Raw genomic sequence first — 27,516 nt, 5'->3', positions numbered from 1 at the left:
GGTGGCCAACCTCCTAACATTTTAACATTAAACAAAAAGTTTAGTCAAGAATTCTAACGTTACAATGGAATGCCTTTAAGAAAAATGATCTAGATTCTCACGTCTTTAGTCTAATAAGCTTTAGTCGTTGTGTAAAATGGAGTTGGATGCATGCACAACCAGCCAACGAATGGAAAGATGAGATCCTCGTCGCCTCGCCGACTCGTTTTCCTAGAACTCCAGACCGTCTAGTCGACCGGAGACCCACATGATCAGCTGTAAAGTACGGATGCGATGCCGATGGGAACGAGTGGATGAAGAATAGGAATTAGGAAACTGTTTTGGTCCAAAGTTCACTGCTCAAGAGCATTATTGGTTGGTAACGAGAGCTAGAAAGAGAGATGTTCCTAAGTTAAGATGATGATAGTGCCGGCAGATGAAAGCCGCTTTTCCAGTCGGTCGGTAGTCACGGTCTGTTTTAAAGTAGTTTTATAAGACGATCGAGGTACCGGTATGTCACAAAATAACAATAGCCCATCTTATCTCGTATCTATAGGCAAGCTTTTATGGCACATCACACATTATCTCGGCTACAGTATCCGATCGGCGGCCTGCAACATTACCCCAGTCTACGATCTTCATACAGGTTCACAGTGCACATCGCACAGTACTGTGTGGCCGTAAACCACAGCCGTAAACCACAGAACTCTTACACACGAGTTCTGTGCTCTAAACCCGTGCAGCAGCGCAGTGATGCGTAAACTCACGAGTTCATGGCGCTCCGACGCGAGTCTCGTGTACGGCGAGTTCTTCCCACCAAAATCTCGTTTCGCTTGACACACACACACACACCGACGCGACGACGCGACTTGTGCGTTCACATCTCCATGGTTGTGTGCGTAATCTTTGCCGCGAGCAAGCCGCTTGCAAGTTATAGGCGATGCCTAGCGCCTGGCCCGAAGACCGGTTATACGTAGACGAGTTTGTGCATTGTGATGAGCAGTTGCTAGTATTAGTAGTCGAAGCGCCTTGTTAGAAGGCCACAAAAATTCCTTCGAGTGGATGGAGCCCGGTTGCTCCGATGGCGGATGATTCTGAAGACGAAAAGCCAGGAGTAAGTTCTCATTTTATCCGTTTCATTCTTTAGATACAGGAAATAAGATTATTACTTAATCACTTTATGATGGAGACGGCTGCAAAATTCTAAGAAATATCCGTACGGAGGTGTGGAAGCGTGAAGCGGTGAGTGGTTTCAGGTTAACTCTGCCTGACTCTACACGCCCGCACTGTACGGTCAGCTCAGCGATGCGAATGGGGATGGAGCCCCGGCTGCCATAGATAGGCTAGGGGTACCGCACGCACCGGGCATAGCCATAGTTACGCCTTCTTCTTCTTCTTCTTCTTGACCGACAAGTATGGGGGAAGTATGTGTAATTCCGCGAAAAACTTCTCATTTATAGTAATGGCATTTGCTGGGTCAGTTTTTCGCTGCGGTAGTGTTTACGTTGCTACAACTCGGTGTGAACAACATTTCTTTCCAGCAAGCGATGGCGGCGCGATGTGAATTGACTTCAAAGATCTAACATGTAAATATTGTTAGAATATCTTTTTAAGGTTGAAGTTTCTTAATAATTATGATATGTATAAATTCCAAGTTGCAAGTTTAATATGTATTCTTGCAAAAATAACTTTAAATTACCGTGATTACCAAAGTCTCTTTGTGTTCTGTCTATGAAACGTTAAGATATTCATGAATAAAACTTGTTGGACCCTAAATCTGAAATAACGACAATAACGTCAGTAACGAATATAGAGACTGTGGGAAAGAGTTCCCTATGCCCCCCCCCCCCCTTGATTTGCACAAAATAAATAAATTACTTTTTTTTTTTACTAATAATAAACTAAGAAATAACTGTTAAAGGTTGATATATGTGGGTCAATCCATGTCAAATCATCCAATTTTCAGAAAAGTTGTCACCCGACCCCCTCCGATTTTCTTTAAAATCGCACCAAATGTTCCCCAAAGTGTCTGACGTAAAATCCCAAAATATTTTGCCCCAAGGTCAATTGGTTGCTAAGATACAGCCTCACATAGCAACCGGTGCGCATTCAGAAAAATTAGTTAAAAGAAAATTAGGCATTTTTGATTGATTGTGGTGGCATGGATATTTATGCAAAAGTGTTCATTTTCAGGAAATTGAGAGAACTTTATAGTCTTTGCAAGAAAAACTGATTGTGACGCAAAATTGACTTTTCGTTAACATGCACAAGGTCACCGAAAATGGTGTTAAATGTTAATTTCCAAAATTTTGATGCATATATATAGAGGCTAATATCTTCCACATTTCATCACCTTAGGTTCCAAAATATCATGCTATTGAAGGCTTTGACTTACTCAGTAATTTTGAAAAAAAATTGGCGCATTCATGCCCACCGTTTTTACGGAGAGCGCCCTCAAAGTTGACAAAAATGAAAAATGTGCCAAATTCAAGGTCACGGATCACCTTTCGTCCCACCTAGGAATGGCACCAATTTTTGTGTATTGATAGACATTTACCTACACTGTATATTATCTTGGGTTACCAAAGAAATTTTGCTCCCGAAATGTTCAATGGCAAATTTGCCCTACCGAAAATGGTCGTAAATGGCCAAATTCCCCTGTAATATCACATATTGGGTTTAGAGGACATTTCAAATGTCCAGGCTTTCAAGATAAAAAGGCCTAGCCCTGTGATATTTGCAGTAGGGATAGTCTGTTATACATATTTTAGTAATATATACCACAAAACACTTTCATATGTAATACATAATAATGACCTTGAAATTTAATCCAAATTTTGATAAAAACAATAAATTGCTCCATTTTCCTCATTGCACTGCATACAATATTTATATAATATTGGATGGCCTTGAGATTAATACAAGGAAATATTGGACGAGCTATGCACAAATATTGGACGAGTCGAAGACGAGTCCAATATTTTGCTTAGCGAGTCCAATATTTCCTTGTATTAATCGAAAATAGGACATTCAATATCATCATTATTATCCTACAGAGGATTTTAGCAAAGAATGTTTTCACTTTGGCCTACCCTTTCTGTCTCCGACTCCGAGTGCTGTTCCTACTGTGTAGTGATCCCGACATGGGGTATGGTAACACTCTTCAGTGCAAGTTAATCCACTTCAGTCTCTGATAAAACAGTGATCTATGTATCCAAGGTAGCCGTCATGTTACTGCTAGACCGAGATCTAGCTAATTTAGACCAGAATTAGATGTATTTGTATCCGAGATCTGAGAAACAATTCACGTCACATCTACCGTAGATCGTGAAAGATCGAATTAGGCTACTACTACCACAACTAGTCCTACTGTGCTGTATATAACGTACTTGTACACACGTACTGTACATGTACAGTAACTGTAATATGCATATCGCGCATGCAAATGCAAGCGCAGCAGCGGCGGCGGCCGGCTACATTATATCGCGCGCGGGCTATCTAGGTTAGCGCTGTGAGCATGCAGAGCTGCAGATCAATCGTCGCCTTGCGCCTGCATGCACAAAAAAATGCAACTTGTTTTCATCAAACCTAAATTTAACTTCCTGTTGTGAAAGTGATATTTTGAAAAATTGTGTGAAAAACAATTTCAACTTATTGATATATGAAATTTGTTTGTATAAACACAGAATTTTAGAAGAAACGATATTCTAGTTAATTCGTGATTGACCAATCACAGACGTTTTTACTTCTTATTTCAGGTCATCTCGTATATATCTCGGTGCAGTTTATAAAAACTTTGGGGAATCCCCCTCTTGCCCTCCAATATTTTAAATATTGGTCGCCTCGGCAAAAAATATTGGTCGAGTTCAGGGCAAGTCCAAGATAATGCGCGCGTTACGTATGGGACATTCAGAGACTTTTATGACCTGAAAAATAGTGTTACTGGCCTTTGATCATATTGAACTTCATCATGGTGATTGATATCTAGGAGAAGTATAAACATGTAAAAAATTGAGAAAAATGACCTTGACAATTATATTCTAGAAGAGAAAATATGTGCCGTTACGTATGGGACCAGAAAACTTTTGTTTCTTTGAACATTTTTTTCAACCTCAAAACTCTCTGAAAGTATTTCATTCTACAACTTGTAACTCACTGTGATGAAAGTCACAACACTCAAGATTATCACAGGTAAGTTTCATGTCATTAGGCAAAAAGCTCTAATTACAGGTTCTAATTAAAGACAGACATGACGTGTTACGTATGGGACAGTTATGTATGGGACAGTTTGTCCCCCATTCATTTAGTGTGTGAAGAACCACGTTTATGGGTATTTTGCATAATTATTGTAGTAAAGTCAGTTGAAACTACTCAAATAATGATCCAGATTGTCAAGGAAACATCATTCCCCGAATATTCACCATTATAATCATATTCAATTATATTTTTATATTCTTATGACCAACCTGAGTATGCATGCCCTTTGTCCCCCATTCGTTTAGTGTGTGGAGAACCAGTTTATATGGGTATTTTGCAAAATAATTTTGCAAAATACCCATAAACAAATTTTTACATAATCACTGAGGTAGAATCAGTTGAAATTACTCAAATGCTGTTCCAGATTGACAAGGGAACAATATTCCCCATATATTTGCCATCATAATCATATTTAATCATATTCTATATTTTTAATGACCAACCTGAGTATGTATGCCCTATTTTTATCAGGATAGTTACTACTGAAAAATTGAATAGTTTAAAGTGTTCACTTCCATTGAAGAAGGGCAGTTTGCCATTTAGTTTCAATAAAAAATGACTTGACACAAGAAATATTAATTTTAATAAATAAGCAATACCTGCTGCGTGGAACCCCTGTGATCAATATATGATGTCTGTCTAGCAGTCAGGTCATTGATTCGAGTCACACCTCAGTATGTAGTTGTATACCCATGAATTTTGTCGTGGCTACTATTGAAACTGAATAAGGACAATTTGTGTATCACTTGCAATAAAAAAAGATTTACTTTATATGTTTTTTTTTGTATATATCACAGCCATTTCAAATTGGATCTCCGTCACGTAAACTTTGAATTCCTCTAGTCTTAGGATTGTATGCTCTTTAGTAATTCATTTAATTGGTTTCCAATCATCTCATTAAATGTTGAAAACTGAATCCCCATTTCTACAAAAACTATACCATCCCTTTAATGCTGATTTTTCATTTTGTATTTTGCCATTTTCCCCTACCCCTTTCTGAAAATTGTTCAGTCAAGTACATGCATTGTTTCAAGTGTCTAAAACTCAAAAAGTAGCTACAATGTTTGGATGCTTTCTTCAGGATGACTTACAATTTGTGTACTGAGAGACCTTCCCAGCTAGCTACATGCATTCACATGCAATATGTATGAGGATGTCCCATACGTAACGCATTTGTCCCATACGTAACATTATTTCAATGCCTAATAGAATATATTTCTTTTACTGTTTTTTCTTTTTTCTATGGTATTTAATTTCTCTAAACAATAAATTAGAACTTTCCAAAATGGCATTAAAATATCCTTAGCAATTTCAGAAAAAACCTAAAAAAATGACCTCAATTTGTTACGTATGGGACATCTCATGATAGGACACGAGCTAATTTGCATAATCATTTGCATAATCCCTAAATTTTTATACCAAGTTAAACTATTTGATGAACTTCTTATGTCCACATATTAATCACATATCATTTGCTTTCCTTTGAATTGATATGAATTTTTATAAATGTCCCATACGTAACGCTGTGTTTCACATTTATGCAAATGAAGCCCTTGAAATTTGCATAAACTTACATAATATCATTTTTTCCTCCATGGAAATCAAAACTTCAACTCATAAGCTTCAAAATGATACCAAACATGTCAATATTGAGCAAAGATGAAATTTTGCCTTCTGAGGGGACCTTATCTTGGACTTGCCCTTCAACAAACTTTTTAAGTGGGTTGGAGGTTATGAGGTGCGTCAACAAAATAACACTTGTATTTGGGCTCTAAAAATCCTCTGTAAGGATAATAATATGTAATACGTGTTTTGTAACACTTTTCACAGAGCAATATTTCAAGAATTATGAAAGCTGACAGCCTACCACATTAAGGTTCTAAAGTATTTGTGCTCTTCTTTCAGATCTTGGTGGTTGCAAATTTTCTGCATAAAATTTAGGGTACACAATGTAATTGTCAACTATACAAAATTGTGATGCAGTGTCAAGAGGCCTTTGGTACCTCTTCCAATAAAAAAAAAAAAAAAAAAAAAATTAATTTCTGTTGCCTGTTTTACCAGAATACTAGAATAATTAATAGAATTAATGTGTGTATGCTTAAGTATGACCCTGTTCTGATGATATGGTGTAAGGGCATGTTCTGCTGAAAGGAGACAGCAATTACATTGTACAAATATAATGAATTTTCTGCAGTCTGGGTATGCTGGCTGCTGTATCACTCCTGAAAACTATGGGATAATCGTAGCTACTTCCCCTTGACGGGTTGTAAGTTTGTATTCTTTTTTGTCCCCGCCGAACGAGTTCGAGCAGGGGACTATGAAACGGGCTCCCTACGTGTGTGTGTCCGTGTGTCCGTCTGTCTGTCCGTCCGTCCGTCTGTCTGTCTGTGCGTCCGTGTGTGATCAAAATGTTCAATTTGCTACTTCTCTGTCATTTATGAGCCAATTTTGATTCTGTTTGCTTTATATGATAGCACTACATGGGAGCTTTGAAACTTCTACACAGAATTTCAGTTGTGACCTTTGACCTTGACCTTTGACCTATATTGTACATTTTGCTTCAAAATGCTACTCCTTCGCCATTTCTAACCCGATTTCGATTCCGTTTGCTTTATGTGATGGCACTAGGTGAGGGCTTCAAAACTTCTACACAGAATTTTGACCTTTGACTTCTTTGACCTTTGACCTTGATTTTTGACCTATATTGTACATTGGCTACAAAATGCTACTCCTTCGCCATTTCTAACCCGATTTCGATTCCGTTTGCTTTATGTGATGGCACTAGGTGAGGGCTTCAAAACTTCTACACAGAATTTTGACCTTTGACTTCTTTGACCTTTGACCTTGATTTTTGACCTGCATTGTACATTTTGCTACAAAATGCTACTCCTTTGCCATTTCTAACCCAATTTCATTTCCGTTTGCTTTATGTGATGGCACTACAGTCTGTAGGTGAGGGCTTCAAAACTTCTACACAGAATTTTGACCCTTGACTTCTTTGACCTTTGACCTTGATTTTTGACCTATATTGTACATTGGCTACAAAATGCTCCTCCTTTGCCATTTCTAACCCGATTTCGATTCCGTTTTCTTTATGTGATGGCACTAGGTGAGGGCTTCAAAACTTCTACACAGAATTTTTACCTTTTACTTTTTTGACCTTTGACCTTGATTTTTGACCTATATTGTACATTGGCTACAAAATGCTACTCCTTCGCCATTTCTAACCCGATTTCGATTCCGTTTGCTTTTTGTGATGGCACTAGGTGAGGGCTTCAAAACTTCTACACAGAATTTTGACCTTTGACTTCTTTGACCTTTGACCTTGATTTTTGACCTACATTGTACATTGGCTACAAAATGCTACTCCTTTGCCATTTCTAACCCGATTTCGATTCCGTTTGCTTTTTGTGATGGCACTAGGTGAGGGCTTCAAAACTTCTACACAGAATTTTGACCTTTGACTTATTTGACCTTTGACCTTGATTTTTTACCGATATTGTACATTTTGCTACTAAATGCTACTTCCGGCGGGGACATATTTTACGCACCGCGTAATTTCTACTTTTCCTTGTTTTTTCTCTCTCTCCATCCCTCTCTTGACAACTTGTTGACTACAAGAGTGAGAGAAAACAAACAAACAACAACCCACCAAGGGGAAATTGCCGCTCTCATCCCACCGTTTGGGAGCTTTGATAGATGTCAGCTTACCATGACAATTCATCAGAGTGGCTGACCGTTTTACAAAAGTACAAAGTACCCAAGTGTAGAGTATTCTCCAGAGTCAACTTGAAAAAATGCTTTGCTTAATTCACTTCTGTTTAAAGATGTTTTTTTGTTTTTGTTTTTGTTTTTGTTTTTCAAATTTAAGCTTCTTACGGAAAGAAGTTGATTAATAATGCTACTAATGATGATGATATTGATGGTGATGATGATGATGATTTGTAATGCAATTTTCTTTTTTCTGCATCTTCAGACTAAACTTGTGAGTAACCAGCTATATGATGAATCGGTAGAGGTGCCCGACGCCGAAGAAGTTGCCTCAGTCTACACCCCGAGTCCCAGGCAGCCAGGTCTCCTACCAGGTAGGGTGTAAAGGGATAGTGGTGACACAGCCTCCCCAAGTTTCTGTAGCTTTTCACAATCTCACATACGTGTACACAAACCTACGGGAGTCAGTATTGTAATATGACAATATTGCGACCTTGTTTGTACTTTTGACTGTAAATGTTAACATTTTTTTTTTAATATGGCAGCACACAGTCACTTAACTTCAAGAAACACTGTACCTTTGCCATTCCTTGTTCTTTTTCTTGAGGCTACCTACACTGTAGGTAATCTGTCTCCTTTGAATCCTGAAGGTTATTGCAGGTGTCAGCTGCTTTTTGTGTGTGTTCGACCACTCTACCGGTATTTCACCCTGCTCTTTATGAGGGAGGTGGGTTCTTATATGTGGATAGGGTATAGCTCTCGTACACACAGGATAGACAGCTGTATGTCTCCTCCAAAAGACTTGGCTCTGAGGATAAAGTGCCTTGTCGAAAGGCACTACTGTGGGACTGGGACTAGAACCGCACTACATTTGTATACTTGCATAGAAGAATGCGGTCTTTGATGTACGTATGGTCCTTTAAACCACTCAGCAACGACAGTGACAGCTTTACTCTTCTTCTGAAGTCATCTTGAACACTGAGTTGAAATTCCTTTTGAGAGAATACTGTATATATGCCAATATTTTCGCGTACAGATATTTTCGCGAATCACGGTATCAGTGGCATTTTCGTGTGTTGTTAAATTCGCGATTGATAGTAGTAGGAGGGTCTACTGCCAAGCCCGAGAAACATGTTCAAACACTTGCCAACGTACTTGTAACGTTTTTCCATTTGCATTGTGACTTCCCAAACATGAAAATAGAAACGACACAGTAGAAGATTTATAAAATGAAACAATTACGGCATTCACAAGTACTCAGTACCTACCAAATGTTGCAACAAATAGACGACAAAGTTTCAGAGCTGCGCTAGCGCTAGCGAAAGATTTACATGCATCCTATATACACGGCCCTGTCACTGTACACAAGTGTCGCGCTAGCTACACCTAGCTGCGCATGGCGTCTGCACGACCCTGTGCACACGGCGTCTGGTCAGGCTACATGCATCCCTGGGCCTCACCCGTGTACCCAACCACGTCGAGCCGGTGTTCGTTCGCGTAGGGTAACGTAGCTCGGAGATTGCACATTTTAATGCACATTTAACATCGTACTGCACTTCCACAATCGGTCGCACCGTAGCATATGTACTAGTACTAATGATATAGTATGTGTACGTGCTGGCCGATTTAACAGCCGCGTTCCAGTCCGGCCAGTGTTGGATGCATTTTGTCATCAATTTGCACATTTAAGGTATGACGGGGTAATATTTTCGCGTGTCTTTAATTTCGCGATCAGCCAGAAGCTTGCGAAATTTGCGAAAATAAAACCCTCGCGAAAATAACAGGGTATACAGTTGTATCATGTTCGCAGCCAGTGGTAGCAACCAGTACATGCTGGGATGGGGCCGTTGGAGGTATTACACCTGTGATACATCACATTTTTGTCGTTAAGCTTTCATTGGCTTTTTCTGTTTGGCTTTTGTTTGCCTCAGGTCCAAATAGTCATCTGGGTGGTGCCCGAGGCAGCCCCTCTGCAATGGCAGACCAAAGTGATGAAGACTTTGAGACAGGACCCATGGAGACCAAGGTTGGTTTGTTGGTTTGTTTGTTTGTTTTCAATTTCCCCTCTGATGTAGAGTTTGAAAGACAGAAATTTCAAGATGCAAGCAAATAAAGTGAAGAACAGAAAATGCTTTGTGATCAAGATTGAAGACTGCTTATTGCCCAGTCTTAACATTTACCATTTGGAAAGTTTTTTGTTTTTGTTTTTGTTTTTGTTTTTTGTTTTTTTTAATATTCATGACAAAATAGTACAGTTGATCCCATTGACATTGCCTTTTGGTTTGTCTTGACCACTGTACTTTTTAGAAAATTGTGATTTACTAATAGTGGGATACTTTTTTCTCCTTTTTTTTTCCCCATTTTGGTTGGGGTGCCACGACAGCCCATCTCACAGAGTATGCCCCAGCAAGCTCTTCAACGGCCAGAAGGATCTGAGGACGATGATGATGACGACGATGACGATGATGACGACGACGAGACAGGATCGTCGGAAGAAGAGGAGGATGATGACGACAATGTTGGTACCAGGCTAGAAGGGTAAGCTCACCACAGGGGAGAAAACATTACAGAGTACTTGTAGTAGTGATGTACATGAAGCTGTACCTATAGAGTTCTGTTTCCTTTTTTTTTTTTTGGGGGGGGGGGGAGGGATATTGTCATTTAAGACAGCCTTTTGTATCCTTCACTGGTTGAATATCTGTGGCTTAGAACCCATTGTCACTAGGCACCTACTGTTTCTTCCTGAGTTTGTAGCTGCTCGATCATATTCAAGCTGTTCAATAGCCTGTTTGTTCATGTTTGCTGTATTCTTTGGGACTGTAGTGAACCCACACTCAAACAAAATTTAGTTGATTTTTAGAGCGATGAAGTTGTCATTGTTATAGAGAGTAGTCATTGTTTGTTAGCATTTTTTTTTAAGTTTTTCTACTTCTAAAAGTATCTTTACTTGCTAAATTTTGATTTTTTTTTTCTTAATGAGGCTACTGTGAGGTTATGTGTTTAAATGAGTTAAAAAGATAAAGAAGCTAAGAGAAGATAGACTTCAGAGTGTTAAAGTAAGATAATGACAGCTCACCTTGCATTGCTCTCACTGTGGCAATTTCAAAATTTTCTTTTCTCCTTTTCTTCCTTTAAACTTGTCATCCATTGTCATTGGAACATTGAAGATTGATGTACACATTGTAAGTGTCATATGATCACTACTAAAGTACAGAAGAAAGGTAGTTCTTTCGCATAGAAATAGCACAGTGTGAAAAAAAAAAAAACAGAAAGAAAAAGAAATGACAACCAGAAAAAGGGCTGAGGACTGTGAATCTTAGGTATTGATGGAAGACTGCTTTAAAGGGTCGAGTTTTTCTGAAATGCAGTGTTGGGGAATTCTACTGATGCACTCTGATAAAATTATGCTTCTTCTCTGACCACTATGGCTTATTGTTCAGAATTTTGTTTTGTAGCTGATGGAATAGGAAGAATGTTGTCTGATTTTTTTTTATATATGACGGGATAATTTTGCCATCTGAGTACACACAATAATTCATTCAATGCTTCTAATCTCAGGAGATGTGTTTCACATTGGGAAGCTGTACTTTATTTCTTGTTCTTCTCCAAGATAAATTCCCAGTCGAAATTAAAGACCCGTAGCATGGGGTTTCACGGGTGGCCCGATTCATTCGCTGCTCACCGGGGTATATATGAGAATGACAAATACCACCAGTCAGCAAATACAAATTGTACATGCATTTAATATTAAGCATTAATATCTAAATCAGTAACGGTTGGCTCCAGTCGAGACTCTGTGTCTGAGTGTGTACTTTACATGGAGATCAGTGAAAAAGCTGAACGCAATTCGTTGTACAGGAAATTTTCAAATGCCGTCCTCGTTTTATTTTCGCGCGACTAATTTTTTGCGCTCGGCCCGATAAGAAGAGTTTCGTGTGTTTTTAATTCCGCGGTATCTAGACATCAACTACACGAACATACGGCAAGCAGAAATATTCGCGTGCTTTTATTTTCGCGCTAGTTTCTGATTGCGCGAAATGCGCGAAAATTTCAACACCGCGAAAATTTCCGCTTCTACAGTATATCCCATTGACCAGGCTAGCTGTCCCACTCCATGAATCCCCTTTAAATAGTACAGGCTCTTTAAAGGGGAAATGTACCTGAAATATACAGTATTAAGTTAGTCTGATAAAAAAAGAATAAAACCTTATGAGTTCAACGGTTAAAATTTGACTGAAATCAATTGAAAAATAAGGAAGTTATAACATTTTGAAATATTGCTAATTTCTGCAAAACAGTTCTTGTACAGTGGATATGAATATATGGAAATGAGTGAGCTGACCATGTCATAACCTCAAAATTTTCCATTGATTGTGTACAAAAGAATGAAGAAAATTAAATGTTTTTGTCATTGAAGTCTGAAACATGATATTATTCCTGTATGAGTAACTTTAGAGTAGTGATCAGGTTTTTAATAGATATACAAGGATTTGAGCCTACAGCATAATTGCATTTAAATCTAAAACTGGAAATTTCACAATTTTATGTACAAACTATGTGACAAGTTGTGAGGGAATGACATGCTCACTTTGCCATAATTTGCAGATTCATATTGACCATTCAAGAACTGTTTCCCGAAAAAATAGCGAAACTTCAAAATGTCATTTTAGCTTCCTTAGTTTACATCCGATTTCAATCAAAATTATACAGTTGAACTAATATTTTACTCTTTCTTATCAGACTAACTTATATTTGGACTGGATTTGCCTTTTATCTTGTAGAGGTCTAATAGGTTTCAAAATTTTAGCTCTTGAAGACTGGGTAACTGGTGCGCATGCGAAACAAAGTAGAAAGTTTGTGATGGGTGACAGCTATTGATTGTTATGTACACAATGCACACATGCACATCTCAACGTGTGAGTGCTTCGGAGACACCACCACAAACAGGCGATGGACTGGTCACATGACCAACTTTGTAAAGTTTCACTTGTGAGTGTTCAGACTGCACAAACTTTGAGAAAACTTGTGGAGGTTTGGGGAAATTTCCTTGGTTTGAGTGGGAAGTTTGGTGAGAAGTTTTGTAAGAAGTATTTGGGGAGTTCACACAGGCAAAATTTTGAGAACAAAAGACATCGAGAACTTAAACTTCATGAAATTTTGTCAGTGTGACCATGGCTATTGTTTCATGGTTTGGATTTTGGCGAGCACTTTTTTGTTTTGCAGGAAATGCAGTGTGTTGTGTGCAGTTTCGGGACCCTTTGCCAGGTGTGGCTCACAAGAAGTTGATTGTGTGATTGTGTTTTAAGTCACTCCTTCACTATCACTGATTGATGTTACGATGGTCTACGCTTGTAAAAGTGATACACTGTAATACCGTACTAACAATGCAGGGCGTACGATCCAGCGGAGTATGAGAACCTTGCCGTCTCATCAGAGATCAAGGAACTGTTTCAGTACATCACTCGGTACACACCGCAGTCCATCGAGCTGGACCACAAACTTAAGCCCTTCATTCCCGACTACATTCCGGCGGTGGGCGACATCGATGCCTTCATCAAGGTAAAATGGTTTAACTGCCCTGGGTTTTGTACCATCCAATATAAGCGTCATCCTGGTTTCGCTAATACATGTGCACTGTTGGGTCCCAGTGATTTCAGCCAAGATGGCATCTCTCAGTGTTTTCATTTTGAATATTCTCCTGCTTAATAGGGATGGTATCGTTTTGGCTGAGATGGGACTTCAGGTTTACAACTTTTTTTTTGTGAGACAATCAGAAACCACTTATGAAATTTTAAAGAGCATACAATTCTATGAGGTATTAAAAGTTTATTTTGTGAAAATTGGTTTTGAAATGGGTTGAGATCTAAAAACAGTGGTTCTAATAAGAGGTGGGACCCACCTCTTGTTAGGACCACTTGGTTTTACTTTGTTTTTGAATATCTCAACCATTTCAAAACATATGCTCATCAAATAAACCTGGCATTCCTCTTAGAATTGTATGCTCTGTAATATTTCATAAGGGGTTTTTAATTTTCTCACAAAAAGCCAAAATCTGAAATGCCTATCTCAACCAAAACTATACCACCTCTTTATAGAAACAATTTCACAAATGGTGTTTGTGTCATACTGATTTCAGCTACATTGGCAATATTGAAAATGCCATTTTTTAAAAACATTTTTGTTTTCAAATATGGTTTGTGGAACTACAATGTACTCTTCTAATTTCAGTTGATCATTGCACACCAAATCTTAGTAACACATCAAGATTGCCACTGTGAATGGAAACTCTACATGCATATTACACCTTATTCATAGCATATATACATGCAATGTCCATAATCTTCGGATGTTTTCTTCAGTATTAAAGTTATCTTTTGTCATGGTCTTTGCTCAAAATGTATGATAAAAGCCACGCTTCAAACATTCTCCGCGACAGGTGTAGGACATATATGTATCTTTTTTTTTTCATTTGTGTTAGAAAAAAAAAGATTGATGGTTGGGGGAGGGTTCCTCAGAAAAAAAGACATTTCTTTTTTAAAGCAAAACTTGCAAATGCTGTGTCATCTCTTTTTTGTTTATCTTTCTACGGTAGATGCCATTACCTGATGATGCATTTCTGTGAGCAAAAACCTTCAAGGAAGCTGTAAACATCTTTTGGACTGTTTATCTTTCCCGTCGTAGATTCCACGTCCGGACGGCGCAGATGACTCCCTCGGTCTCATCGTGCTGGACGAGCCCTGCGCCAAGCAGTCAGACCCGACAGTGCTTGACCTCCAGCTGAGGGCCATCTCAAAGCAGACGACCACAAAGGCCATGCAGGTTAGTGTGTGGGTAAATGTTGCCCTCTCTTGTTATATTTTAGTTACTGCTCTATTTGATTCAGTTGTAATGACCATAAAGACCATGCAGGACGATGTGTCCGGTAGACCTCCCAACCATTCTGACTTTGGAGGAAAGAATCTGAATATTGTCCATTCTCAGCTCTTGTTTCAATTATAGTTTCCTATTTTTCTTGATAATTTTACCACACACTCCTACGAGAACTACTCTTTCTTTCCTACTCTTGAGTCAGATCATGCTTATTTTTCGGTCAGAAAGGTTGGGAGGTCTCTGTGTGTATTAATTTTTGCCCTCTCTGTTGTATTTTAGTTTTCGTAATATCTATCTGTTGTGATGGGGGTACTGTGGTATACTGTAGAAGTGGATATTTTCGCATGAGTAATCTTTTTCGCTCAGCCAGGTAAGATGAGTTTAGCATGTTTTCCAATTCTGTGGAATCAAGACAGCAACTGCTGGAACGTGTGGCAAGCTAAAATATATGCATGCTTTTATTTCCAAGCTACAGTCAAACCTTTCTATAACGGCCACCCAAGGGAAATGGAAAAAGTGACCATTATAGACAGGTGGCCGCTATAGACAGGTAATCCAACTTTACATGTGCATTGCCTATACATGTACGTGTATCATCGTTGGATACATCGATAAGTATTTTATGTACATGTACATGCGTACGTATGCACACAATGTGTTTCATGCATTGAACAAAGCCGGTGTTAATGAAATTGTTGCACAGTAGCATGTGTGCAGTCGTGAAGAAAGTTTAACACTAGTGCATTACTGTGACTGAATAAGTGATGAATGCAGCGGTGGCGATCACTGAACGTTATAATTGCCCATGAATGTCTGGCACGGCCACAAATCAGAAAAACACGCTGAATTACCGGCTCTGTGGCTGCCTTAGACAGGTTAAAATCTACCGCGGGAAACAAAATCTGTGGCCGCTGGCCGCATTAGACAGGTGGCCGCTATACATAGGGTCTTTAACAGGGCTTTTCTCTCGGGGGGATTTTTCAGTGGCCACTATAGACAGGTGGCCGCTATAGACAGGTGGCCGCTTAGGCAGGTTTGACTGTAGTTTCTGGTTGTGCGAAATACGTGAAAATGTCAACACCGCGAAAATTTCCACTTTTACAGTTACAGTGGATAAGATTCTGGACCTGTAAACGGAGGTCCCAAGTTTGAGGCCTGCAAAGTCCTGCTGAGTGCTTTAGGTGTTTTTACCCAAGCTGTCCCTGTCGACCCAGGTGTATACAGTGGGCACCTGGCAGTGCTAGGCTAGTGATAATGGCAGGGCCCTCGGGTTGAACATTGTTAACGCTGAAGAGGCTACCTAGGTGAAATATGACCTTGTTATTATCATCACTACTTTATTTGCCAATGTGCTAATTAAAATGCACCTTAATATTAGCTGCACCCTCAATTTGGCCAATTATCAAAAAAAAAAAAGTATAATTGTTGTGTTCAACTCCAGATCTATGTTAAGCTGTCCTTTTATATTTCGTTGGCCTTATACCAAAAGGCCCTTAACACATAGACTTTGTACACTGTTAAAGGCCTTTTGGCATAAGGCCGATGATTTGTTCAGTGACTAAGAAGTTGATACAACAGTATAAAAAATTAATGTAAGTGAAGATAATGGTAGATAATATTTCCTTTTCCGAAAACGCCTTAAAAACACCCGGGTTGGGAAGGTTACCATTCTCACAACAGATATGCTGGTGTCATGGGCTTTGCATTGACAGCTGTACAACCAAAGCCCATAGAGGGCGCCAACCGTTACTGAGCTCATCAAAAAATGTGTGATCCATTGAGCTACAGTGCATGTTTTGAGGTGGTTTGAGCCGTTTGAATTGGTGTGATCTTCTTCTTCATTGGTACTGTCCAACACCCCTATGCAGGGGCCAACTGGACAGGGGATGTGCTGATGTTGAGAGCGCGTAGAGAGAAGTTTAGAAACTACAGGTGTAGTTGCTTTGCTCTTGGATGTAGTGGAGGGGTGCTGTTTTGAAGGAGTCCTTGTTTGTGATACCAGTGACTGTTGGTAGTAGTGCATTCCAATCTGTGGTAGTTCTTGGAATGAAATAGTACTTTCTTGATTTGATTTGATTTGATTTGATTTGATTTATTCTCTGTATGGCATCATTTGCAATCCTTTTTTTTTTCCAGCAATGTAATCAAACATAATACAGTGTACTCCCGTTATAATGGACATGGTTATATATAACGAAATTCTGGTTATAACAAAGTAAAAATTCAGGCTGAAACATCATTCTCTTTATGTATTTTTATTGTTTATTTGTTCGGTTATAACGAAATTTCAATATAACGAAAGAAAACTGCTGGTCCCAAGAACTTCGTTATAACGGGAGTCCACTGTATTAACAATATGACACTCATTGTAGCTAGTTTCTACAATTTCAACAATTTTGGTTACACATACTTCTGTGACGTAATTACAGTACATGTGTTATGAATTACCATACAGAACTGTCACTAAATAACAAGCTATAAGCTTGACCCTTTAGCAACCGATGATACAATACATTAATGCGATTATGATCAAGCAGCATGGTGTATTTCTCATTTACTCAAAACTACATTCCCTATCAAAATATGACTTTCTCATTAATGATATTTAGTCATTTGGGGAAGAAAATTGTATAAATATTTCTTATAAGAAAAAAAAATTATGCATCATGTGGTGTTATTGCTATTAAAATGCATAAACCTTGTACCAGAAAACGGCCTTGCCTGCTCACGTTTGCTAACATTTGATGCTCTGTTTGCTGAGTTATTTCAAGTAGTACAAGGCATGAGGAATAGCAAAGTAGCCCAAAATCTGTTTCCTTAAAAAACAATGTCATCACGTGGTCATTAGATATTTATATTTCCATCTTTAAGTGCAATTCCACTTTAGTTGTAATCAAGTTGGCATTTATAGTAAATATCAAGGTAACTAGGTTAGAATTAGATGCACAGAAGGCAGAGGTGCAAACTGTTACTTGTGTTTTGGCCAAAATTACTGCAGGTTTCATGGAAAATCATGTTTTTCAAAATCTGTGCTATAGTAGATTTACTGCACATATTGCACTGTAGCAGGGCTGCACACTAACCCATTTCTTCTACTTGCCCAACATGTCTGTCAGACCAGTAGGTAGTATACCCTATTTTTCCATTTTTTATTGGTAAATTCCTGAAAAAGTTACTGGTTTGACAGTGATTTTTACTGGTCAGGGACTGTCGGACCAGTGCCAGTGTGCAGTGTTGACTATACATGTAGGTTAACATACTGTATACGCCAAATATTTTGTGGGGTTTTTATTATCGTGAATTTCACAAGTCGGGTGCTATTCACAAATTGAAAAACGTGTATATATTGACTCTGATCTCGATATGAATTAGACGTGCGCGCATAAATTTTTTCCATTCAGTACCATGCTCCACGATTGCAAATCTAACCACTCGCAAGGTCGTCAGGAAGTCCTGATTTGCGAAAAATTAGGTTCCCTACATATATGGCGTATACAATTCTGCTTTTCTACCAAAAATATGCTTTTTCAGCCCTCAGAGCACTACAGTACAGTGCTATTTTACAAGGTTAGCATCCCTGATGTAGTATTGTAGGACTGTCATGATAGCAAGAAGGGCATTTTGGGATATCAAATTTCAATGTTCTCCCAACACAATGATAACTACAGTACCCAATTTAAGCACTGGGAGAGCGCAGACCTCCGCCAAGCAGATCATTTCCACACTTAATGCATGCTGAAAATCGCTCAATTTTCCAATATAATAAATGCCTTTTGCTTACAACATCAGCGTCCAGCTGCGTGAAGCTTCGTCCGAGCAGAGCGTGCACTTTAGAGCATGTACACTGTACATGCAAACCTCAAATGTGCGCAGCTTGAATTCCCAAGTTCATTGACCCTGTCTGCCAAAAGATAAAAAATCTTTCAAAAATTCATAAGAATTCATGGATCACTGCCACACCTGTTCTTTGTGTCAATATCAGCTTTTCCTGCAAGATTCAATTAAATCTGTTCACAACTTTTTGCATTGACATTAGCACTTTGAACCACTTTCGCGTTAAGTTCTTCACTGGTAAAGTGCATATCCGATTACTATCATTAGGAAATCGTGTCACATTACGCAGTCTCAGTTTCAGGATTTTCAATCAAGTTATTGCTTTTTGATGGCGACACATATCTGTCTGGAATTTGCAGGCTAGCTTCCTTGTCAGTTTCCATTATTTTCCTTGAGAATACGTATAGTATGACACCCAGTATGACAAGGCTGTACGCTGTATGAATTACATTGTACCATCTTCTCGTTCGTTGACCTCAACTCCCGACACACCCCGTATGGCTTCGCTAGTTTCACAACTCGCAGTATAACTTTCGGGCCATCGAATCCCAAGGGGATTTTGCCTGCTAAAATTAACATCATCTTTCGTTAACCCGTTGAGGACAGACTGATTTTGCCTTAACACACATTTCCCATAGACCCCGGCCCGAGTATACTCGGGACTCGTCCTCAACGGCTTAATTTGACACCTCGTCATTTCACTGCATATCCTTTATGCCAGAACTTTAGTGACGCTATTTAATTTCTTTCAGTCTACATGAGAACAGTTAAATTAAAGAAAGATAACTTTTTTGCTGAAACAGAAACTTAAAGCTTCTCCTGTCAAATTAATGGTCGCTTTAATATGAATTTAGCAATAAAGAAGTTTTTGAGAATTCTGTATCCATCATAGGTACATTGTATATGTATTATTGCAAAAAAAGCCAAAAAAAAAAAAAAATCAACTAAATGTTTCACTATCAAAAGTTTTTTTTTTTTTAAATTTCAAAGTAATGCTCTTAACATTATTACTATTCTGTCTACTTTGAATCTGTTTATACTACAATCCTGTAAAAAAAAAGAAAGACAAAAGTGTGTTCTTTTGGCAGTATCAGTTTATTCTGAAGCTATTACGGCTGATGGAACATGTCTGAATGTGATACAAAGCATGATGGGGATTTTTCAGGAGGAAAAGAATTAGTTAAAGAGAGATACATGCACAGTACTCTAGTAGTTAATTTTCACTTGGGTATGTTGCCATGAGAATGGTGTTAGTGTAGATCCATAAATGTAATAATTTGACCACGTTTAAAAGGATGGTACAATGTATGCTCAGATGTGTATGAAAATTTGACAAGTTTATGATCTACTACAATTTGTAGCGGTAACCTGCATGTAAACCTGTACTAAATCCCCTCCTTTCAAATGAAAAAAACAAACAAACACAACAACACGTGTCCTTCACCTCATATTGTGATAGATGTACATACAGTATACTAATTTTGCACTGGAAAATTGAGAATGCAGTAGTTACTTTGTCCCCCAGAGAAGGTTAAATATTTTTGCGGCATTGCTTTGTCAGTGTGCAAAATTACTCAAAAAGTTGTGAACAGATTTGAATGAAATTTACAGAAGTTGATAATGGCACAATGAACAGATGATTTAACTTTAAGTTTGGTAGTGATCTGGATCACCATCTAAGTTATGGATTTGTGCATATTTTTTTTTTTTAAGGATTCACTATCATTGAGGCACAGCAGGAAACAGTAGAGACATGTTGTAATATGGACTTGCCTTGAGGGGGATACAACATTTATTGCCCGAACTAGAATTGTATTGCCCTCGTCTTTGACTCGGGCAATAAATATCGTATTCCCTGAAAGGACAGTCCATATTATTATACCCATTTTCAGGCTTTTCAGGCATCTTCGAGCAGTTACATTACAATGTAAACTTCCCGACTTCCGGTCACAAATTCCACTCGGCGTCAGGTCGAACCCTACACCACTGCGCTCTTTAAACCTTACTACACCCACATGCTTGCACACTACCCCATGCACAATCAGGTACGCCGCGCACTCACACAGTTGCAGCGACAGTCCTCGTTTTTATGTGCTAACATAATGGAATTTGCCCTTCATCACGAAACCTCTCCGTGAGCGATGCGTGTGTCGCAGATTTGCGAATGTCTCCTCTTTGTGATTGACAGCAATGTTTACATGTAAACTGATGAAGGGGGATGAGCGTATGCACTAATATCGCCCACTGACCTCGACGACCGAGCAAAATACCAACTGCAATTGCCCCGCAAAACTACCTCGTATAGGTATTAATAGAAAATATTCTCAGGTCGTTTTCAGCATGTGTGTGTTTATGATTGAGAGGAAGTACACAGTAAGCTCATCGAGCGCTTGTCCAGTTAGGTTTTGTTTTGATTTCTCTCTTTCTGGAAACCAGTTGAAGAGGATCGAATGAAGTGGTGGTATAATCACCTGATCTATTTTGTTCTACATTGTGGTGACAGGCGGTGTCACTGCTAGTGATGAAATGTGAAACCATTTAAAACTAAAAAGAGAATGAAACCAAGCAGCAATACATGTGTTTAACAGCAGAACAAGTCAGTGAAGTTTTAGGAAATCAGACAATCTGTTGAAATGTCATGAATTTTTAAAGTTTTGGTGTGGCCATCACTGGATGAGAACGCTACAAGACGTCACTGACAATTTGTATGGAGAACGATAAAGAGAAAATATGAAGGATATTAAGAATTTTCAACTTTTGGAGCATTATAAAAGGGCACTTGACTTTATACAAATGTACCTCTTTCAAAAAGCAGGGGGGTGGGATGATATTACCCTTCAAGTATGTCAGTAACATGTCAAGGAAATGTTTACTTTTCACAAGAAACTAAATTTTGTTGAATGTCTCTTTATGTATTTTCTTTATACCATTTTCCATGTACAAATCAAGAGCTGTAGTAGTCTTCTCATTTACTAAAGGCAGCACTGAAACTGTAAAATTTGATTGCTTTTAAACTTATTAAGATATATCCATTTTTTTAAACCTTCACTGAAGTGTTCTACTAATATTGAGCACTGCGTTGACTCAATTCACAGATATAATCTGGGTGAACTTGTCCTTAAGTTCTGTAAGTTCTGCATACCTGACATGGAGATGCCAAGTTTTCATTTCCATTTGATTTTTTTTTTTCAAATCTCTTTTTTCACTGTCACCATCTTTGAATGTGGGGTCGAGTATCACTTTGATGTAGGAAGGGTGGGGGGGGGGGGGGGGAGGGAGTGTCTATAAGAAGGACATGTGGTCAGAAAGACTTGGCCTACACACATATAAAACTTACTGTGTCAGAGAGTTGCTAGGGAGATCTTAAGTTTTTCAGGCGTGACAGTGTCATGCTGTACTGGGATGTTTGATGTTCTGACGCTGTTTCTGTTATCCTCTCACGCCCTACTTTTGTTTATAATCATTCAATGTTCCTTTGATTAAGCCTTGCCCATTAAAGCCAAGTAGTTGGTTGCCAATGTGGTGTTGAATGTCAACCCGTTTGGTCACGCCTCAAAGTTTCTGTAGGACAATGCAAGCAGGTCTGTTTACCTGCCCTTGGTTTTGTCGGTTGCAGTTGGTCGCTGTCCAGAAGTGTTAGGATGCGAAAGTGAATGATCATGAATGATAAATTGATGTGCTTTGAAACCATGTTGCCTGTTATATAAACAGGTCTGTTGTTTTAGATTAAAGTGTGAGTTCAGTTGAGATAGAACAAAAAATGACATGAAATCAATAGGAATATCCTTCAGCATCAAATCATTGTACGTAGTGTAATAATCTGACAATCTGCATTGATTTTTTTTTTTTTTAAACGAGGGAAGAGGTTGCAGTTGATGAACTGTCGATTAAAAACAGTATTTCATTTTAAAATTTGGTTCATTATGCGTCAATTAATCTGTATTGGTATGATGGCTGCATAGTTTTATATTTTGATTAAAGTGGGAATTGTGTGATGATTTTCGATATTATGTAGTACTCAGTGGAAATGTACAAAATTCTACAAATAAGCCATCTGGCTGCAAATGAATTTTCAATAAACCTTTACTACTACTACTATGAAGCTATACATTTTAGTCAGGTTGGTGTGAGCAAATCAATAGGTAAGACTTGGGTTGATACGGTGTAACCTGATTACATCATCACCTTCTCCCAGTTTGTATGTACAATTGTATTTGGTAGAAACCTAACAAACATTTTAAGACACTTTAACATTCGACAACTTTGTTAGTTTACATGTGATTTTGCTGATCAAAGCATTTATCCTTCTGTTTGTGTGATACTCTGTATTCTTATCACGTTATAAAAGGGTGTGAACAGTTCTGGTTGAGGTGAGGATTTAGCGTTTAACTTTTTGTGAGATATTCAGAAACCACTCTATGAGATGTCAAAGAGCATGCAATTCTAAGGGGCATCAAAAGTTTATTCGATGAAAATCGGTTTTGAAATGGCTGAGATATCCAAAAACGAGGTGAAACAAAGAGATCCTAATAAAAGGCGTGGCCTGTCGCCTTTTATTATTATCACTTTTTGGATATCTCAGCCATTTGAAAACCAATTTTCATCAAATAGACTTTGAATCCTTCTTAAAATTACATGCTCTTTCATATTTCATAAGAGGTTTCTCATTATCTCACTTGGGAATGTTCAAGACATGAATCCCCACCTCAACCAGAACTGTACAGTCCCGTTAAGGTCAGTATGAACGCAGTAAAAGTAATTGCACTCTAGAGTGGGTGTGATAGCCACATGCATTGGTATCGCATTCATCTTCTTTGCAGCACATGTCTTAACCTGAACTTGTGTCGTGGGTTGGAACCCTTGTAAAAAAGTGCAGTCCAGAGGTCAATACACGTAGAGATCGTAGTGCACGACAATGTCAGGGACGTACTGCACACGGCAATGTGTAAAACTTGCCTGGAATCGATGGAGGTGCAGTGTGTAGACCTTTTTTCATTCTTTGATTTTTTCTTGGAAAGATTGCAGACAAGAATTCACTGAAAGATTTTCAAATAAAAGATGCAAACACATAAACATAGGGTTCAATTGATAGAAGGAACTTGGGTGTTGATGATTGATTGATAGACTGATTAGTTACCATTTTTAGTGTTGTTGTTTTGCCAAATTGATGTTTCAGAAATGCCAGATTTATGTAATTTTCCATTTTCTTTCAAAAGCTCTGGCTTCTTTACATATATTTTTGATATTGTTCTCATTGATGCTGTGGAAGACTATACTGTTTGGTGGTAATGGTAATCTTTTTCTCCAGAGAGATTTAGACAGGTATATTTTTGTATGATTTTTCAAATATTTTCTCTAATTTTGAGCAGGTCAGAAGCATCGAGAATGCCAGCAAGAATCCCAAACTGATCAACAATTGGATCGAGAGCATCAGGGACCTGCACCGTTCAAAACCACCACCAACTGTACACTACACCAAGTAAGTAATCTCTTCTAGTATACAGGTTGCAGATGAAGAATTATATTGATATTACTACACTTCTATAAAGAATACACTACACCAAAGGAATATGCGCATTATGCACATTGTTACAGTGAAATATTCTCGTCATTGGTACACTAAGGATACACTCCACCAGTTTGGTGTATTCTAATTTTATGTGCAGAGGGTTTAATAGACAAAATGACCTTTTACAAAGCAATGGTCAAATTACACACTACACTTTTTATAGGCCCAAATTCATGAAGGTGGTACAATTAAAACCATGGTTTAAACCATGGTTAATGCAAATTTCTTCTGCAAAGATACAATTGACAGATTGCCTATGCCAACAGATGTCCAGTAGCAAATGCGCATTGATACGCACATGTCAGAGGTATGCCTAATCCACGCTAATTTTAGACCACTGTGGTACAAATTTTGAACCCTGGTCTAAGTAGGTTTAAACCACCTTTGTGAATTCAGGCCGTAGTGTATGCCTGTTAAAGTTCAGGTGATGAACAAAGGAAATCAGTACCAGTGTACAGGATCATGATTTTGCAGTTATAGACCAATATTGTGTTGAATTATCTTTTGCCTGCATAGTGATTTCTTGTTTTAAAGGTACTAGCCCACATTTGTAAACCTGCAGCAATTGGTCTCATAGTTAGCATGGAGTTTGGGTATGATTGCAGTAACACCTGTGCAAAATTTTGTTCCAATTAGTCCATTACTTTCATAAAAATAAATGAAAATGCACCGTATGCATGCGTATAACGCTCGCTAGCTCCGGTCCACGTACGTACTACTTGCGTGCGATACATGTGTAAGTTACATGTACGTACTAGTAGCTAGCCCCGGAGTCCTGGCGGCTACCTCGCAGCTGAGCGGGAGCAAAAATCACTGCCACATTCACGGCGACTTCACAAATAAAGCACGGCTAAAATTCTATCATAAACACAGTGACAATTAATACATTACCTTTTCGACTTGGTTTTTCTCACCCATTTATCTAGAAACTGCAAAATTTTCTACATTTTTTTAGGAGTAATAAGCGGCCTGCCCTAGTGCAACAGTGGAGAGACTTGCTGCTATATCCATTAGTACGCATTACGCATGCTCTCAATGCACTGCACTGCATGCGTGCTGTGCGCCTGTGCAAGTGATTGTGAGTTTCAGTGAGCATCGGTGAGCTGAAGATATTCGCGTTATAAGACAACATTTTCTGCATCATAAGCAATGAAATGCATCAAACAGTCGCCAAAATTAATCATTTAGGTTTAATCGACCCGTGTAAGTATTCCTAGTAGTTTTTGTTGAAAAATTAAGGAAATATAGCGCCGAAACGGCACCCGTTTTGTACAACTCCTCGATCTGAATGCGAAAACGGCACAGCCCCAACGCTGCACGTTGGGGCTGGTCGCAGTTAGTACGTAGCTAGCCCGTGCTCGTAATTCGATTTTGGGTCGGGTTGACCCGGTTGGAATATTGATTTTAAAACGATGATTTTCTCTCTTTTATCGAATGGTATAGACAAAGAGCAACAGGTGAGGTATGTTACTGTTATAACTTGTACTTGAAGTCATATTGGACCTGTTTTATGCAGTTTTGATTTTCGTGGGTTTGCAAATGTGGGCTAGTACCTTTAAGATGGTAGAAAATATTACAATCCAAGACTTTTGCAGTTCTGTTGTGTGTTTTGATTTTTAAAACCTGGTGTGATAATATTTCAATCAAACATAAAAAGCTTCACTGGTTCCAAGGAGTTTGCTATGCTTGAAGTCCACCTTGCAACCTTAAAAAATTTGTGACCCATGACCTCTGACCCCTTCTTCCTCCTTCCACCCAAGAACCATGCCGGAGATTGACGACCTGATGCAGGAGTGGCCGCCGGAGTTTGAGGAGCTCCTGAAGACGGTGGGCCTCCCGACGGCGGACATCGACTGCGACCTCGGGCAGTACGTGGAGATCCTCTGTGCCGTGCTCGACATTCCCATCTACCAGAGCAAGATCCAGGCGCTGCATGTCCTCTTCACGCTCTACTCGGAGTTCAAGAACTCGCAGGTGAGGATTGCATTCCAGTGCCAATAAATTGTTGCGTCCAAGGGACCGGATTGCTGTGGTTTGCTGCTTTACCTTTCATGGCATAGGTTCAAATCTGTTTCTGATAATGTCATGTTAGGTAGAATCTGCAATTTTCTTTTGTTTGAGCCGTGTATTTTTCACGTCCCATTGTTTGTTTAAGTTGCAGAATTTTCAAAAGCTTTGTAATCGCCAAAGTCAAAACTGATCCTCAAATTGGTAACTTATTTTTAGAAGATGAATGTTCCCATTTCACTGCCCACTATACAATTCTTTCTCTCTGATTTTGCGCACATTGAACAAATCTATTGGATGTCATCAGCTCAAAGATGTGCAATAGATTTAGAGTTGCCAATTTGACGATGTCAAGATCATACTTTCAATCACTTTTTTTTTCCCTGGGAATTGATTGATAGGTTTAAGAATCTGGTTACCTCTCAAAGAACAACAACAATACACAGTGTATGAAGACAAGAGCCACCATATGTTGTGTAGATGTCGTATATTCAAAAGCTGTTGACTTTATAAAGTGAATTCATGTTTGCCAACTTTTGGGATGACATTTTACCTCATAAATAACACTTAACACTGTGGATACTTCATCTTAAGAGGTGTGATATGACACTTGACATCCCCGCAAGAGTTATGTTTTTCCTGGGAGATCCAAAAATATTATTTGGCTGATGAAATATAATTCCTGAAGGATTGTCAAGTGTTGCATTACAATGATAGACAAGGCAATATAGCAATTATCTCTCCTGGGATTGCTTTATGGCCAATGACCAACAAATATTTACAGAGACTATGTAATATAAATTGTTAATAACTCCCAATGTTCACATATAATTTCTTTTCTTTCTCTCATTTTACTTTCTTTCTTTGTTGTATTCTTTCTATCTTTCTTTTCTCATGTTATTAATTAATTTATCAATGCTTTCATCTGTTTGTTTTTGTTTGTTTATTCTTTTCTCTAATCGTTCATTCACTCATTTATCTTTTCAATGTTCATTCTTTTACATGTTTATTCTAATCGTTTATTATTGCACCTTTGTTCATTCATCTATTCATTCATTCATTTATTTATTCATTCATTCATTCATCTATTCATTCATTCATTCATTCATTCATTCATTCATTCATTCATTTATTCATTCATTCATTCATTCATGTATTTACATAATATATATATTTTTGTCCCCCTGCAGCATTTCAAGAGCCTGGCAGAGGAGAACAAGTTGGACAACGCATTGAAACGAGGAGCCGAAGGAGGGGACGATGATGAACCCGATAGATTAGTACTATGA

At 38.5% G+C, this 27,516-nt stretch overlaps 1 protein-coding gene across 1 annotated transcript; it reads left to right on the top strand.

Annotated features, from left to right (window-relative positions):
- The first annotated feature begins 1,042 nt into the window (after window positions 1-1,042).
- LOC139730092 (intraflagellar transport protein 46 homolog) lies at window positions 1,043-27,516 on the top strand. The gene is made up of 9 exons (XM_071640999.1): window positions 1,043-1,093; window positions 8,213-8,321; window positions 9,879-9,973; window positions 10,331-10,485; window positions 13,338-13,506; window positions 14,629-14,766; window positions 24,021-24,130; window positions 25,981-26,194; window positions 27,418-27,516. Exons 1-9 carry the CDS (start codon window positions 1,061-1,063, stop codon window positions 27,514-27,516), a joined length of 1,122 nt encoding a protein of 373 aa, XP_071497100.1. The 5' UTR covers window positions 1,043-1,060.

This window comes from Diadema antillarum, unplaced genomic scaffold, assembly GCF_040938485.1.
Source record: "Diadema antillarum isolate AM-2024a unplaced genomic scaffold, OU_Dant_1.0 seq00000291_RagTag, whole genome shotgun sequence".
Taxonomy (NCBI): Eukaryota; Metazoa; Echinodermata; class Echinoidea; order Diadematoida; family Diadematidae; genus Diadema; species Diadema antillarum.
The sequence above is the reverse complement of the archived record's forward strand: the minus strand, read 5'-3'. Positions and strand labels throughout refer to the sequence as shown.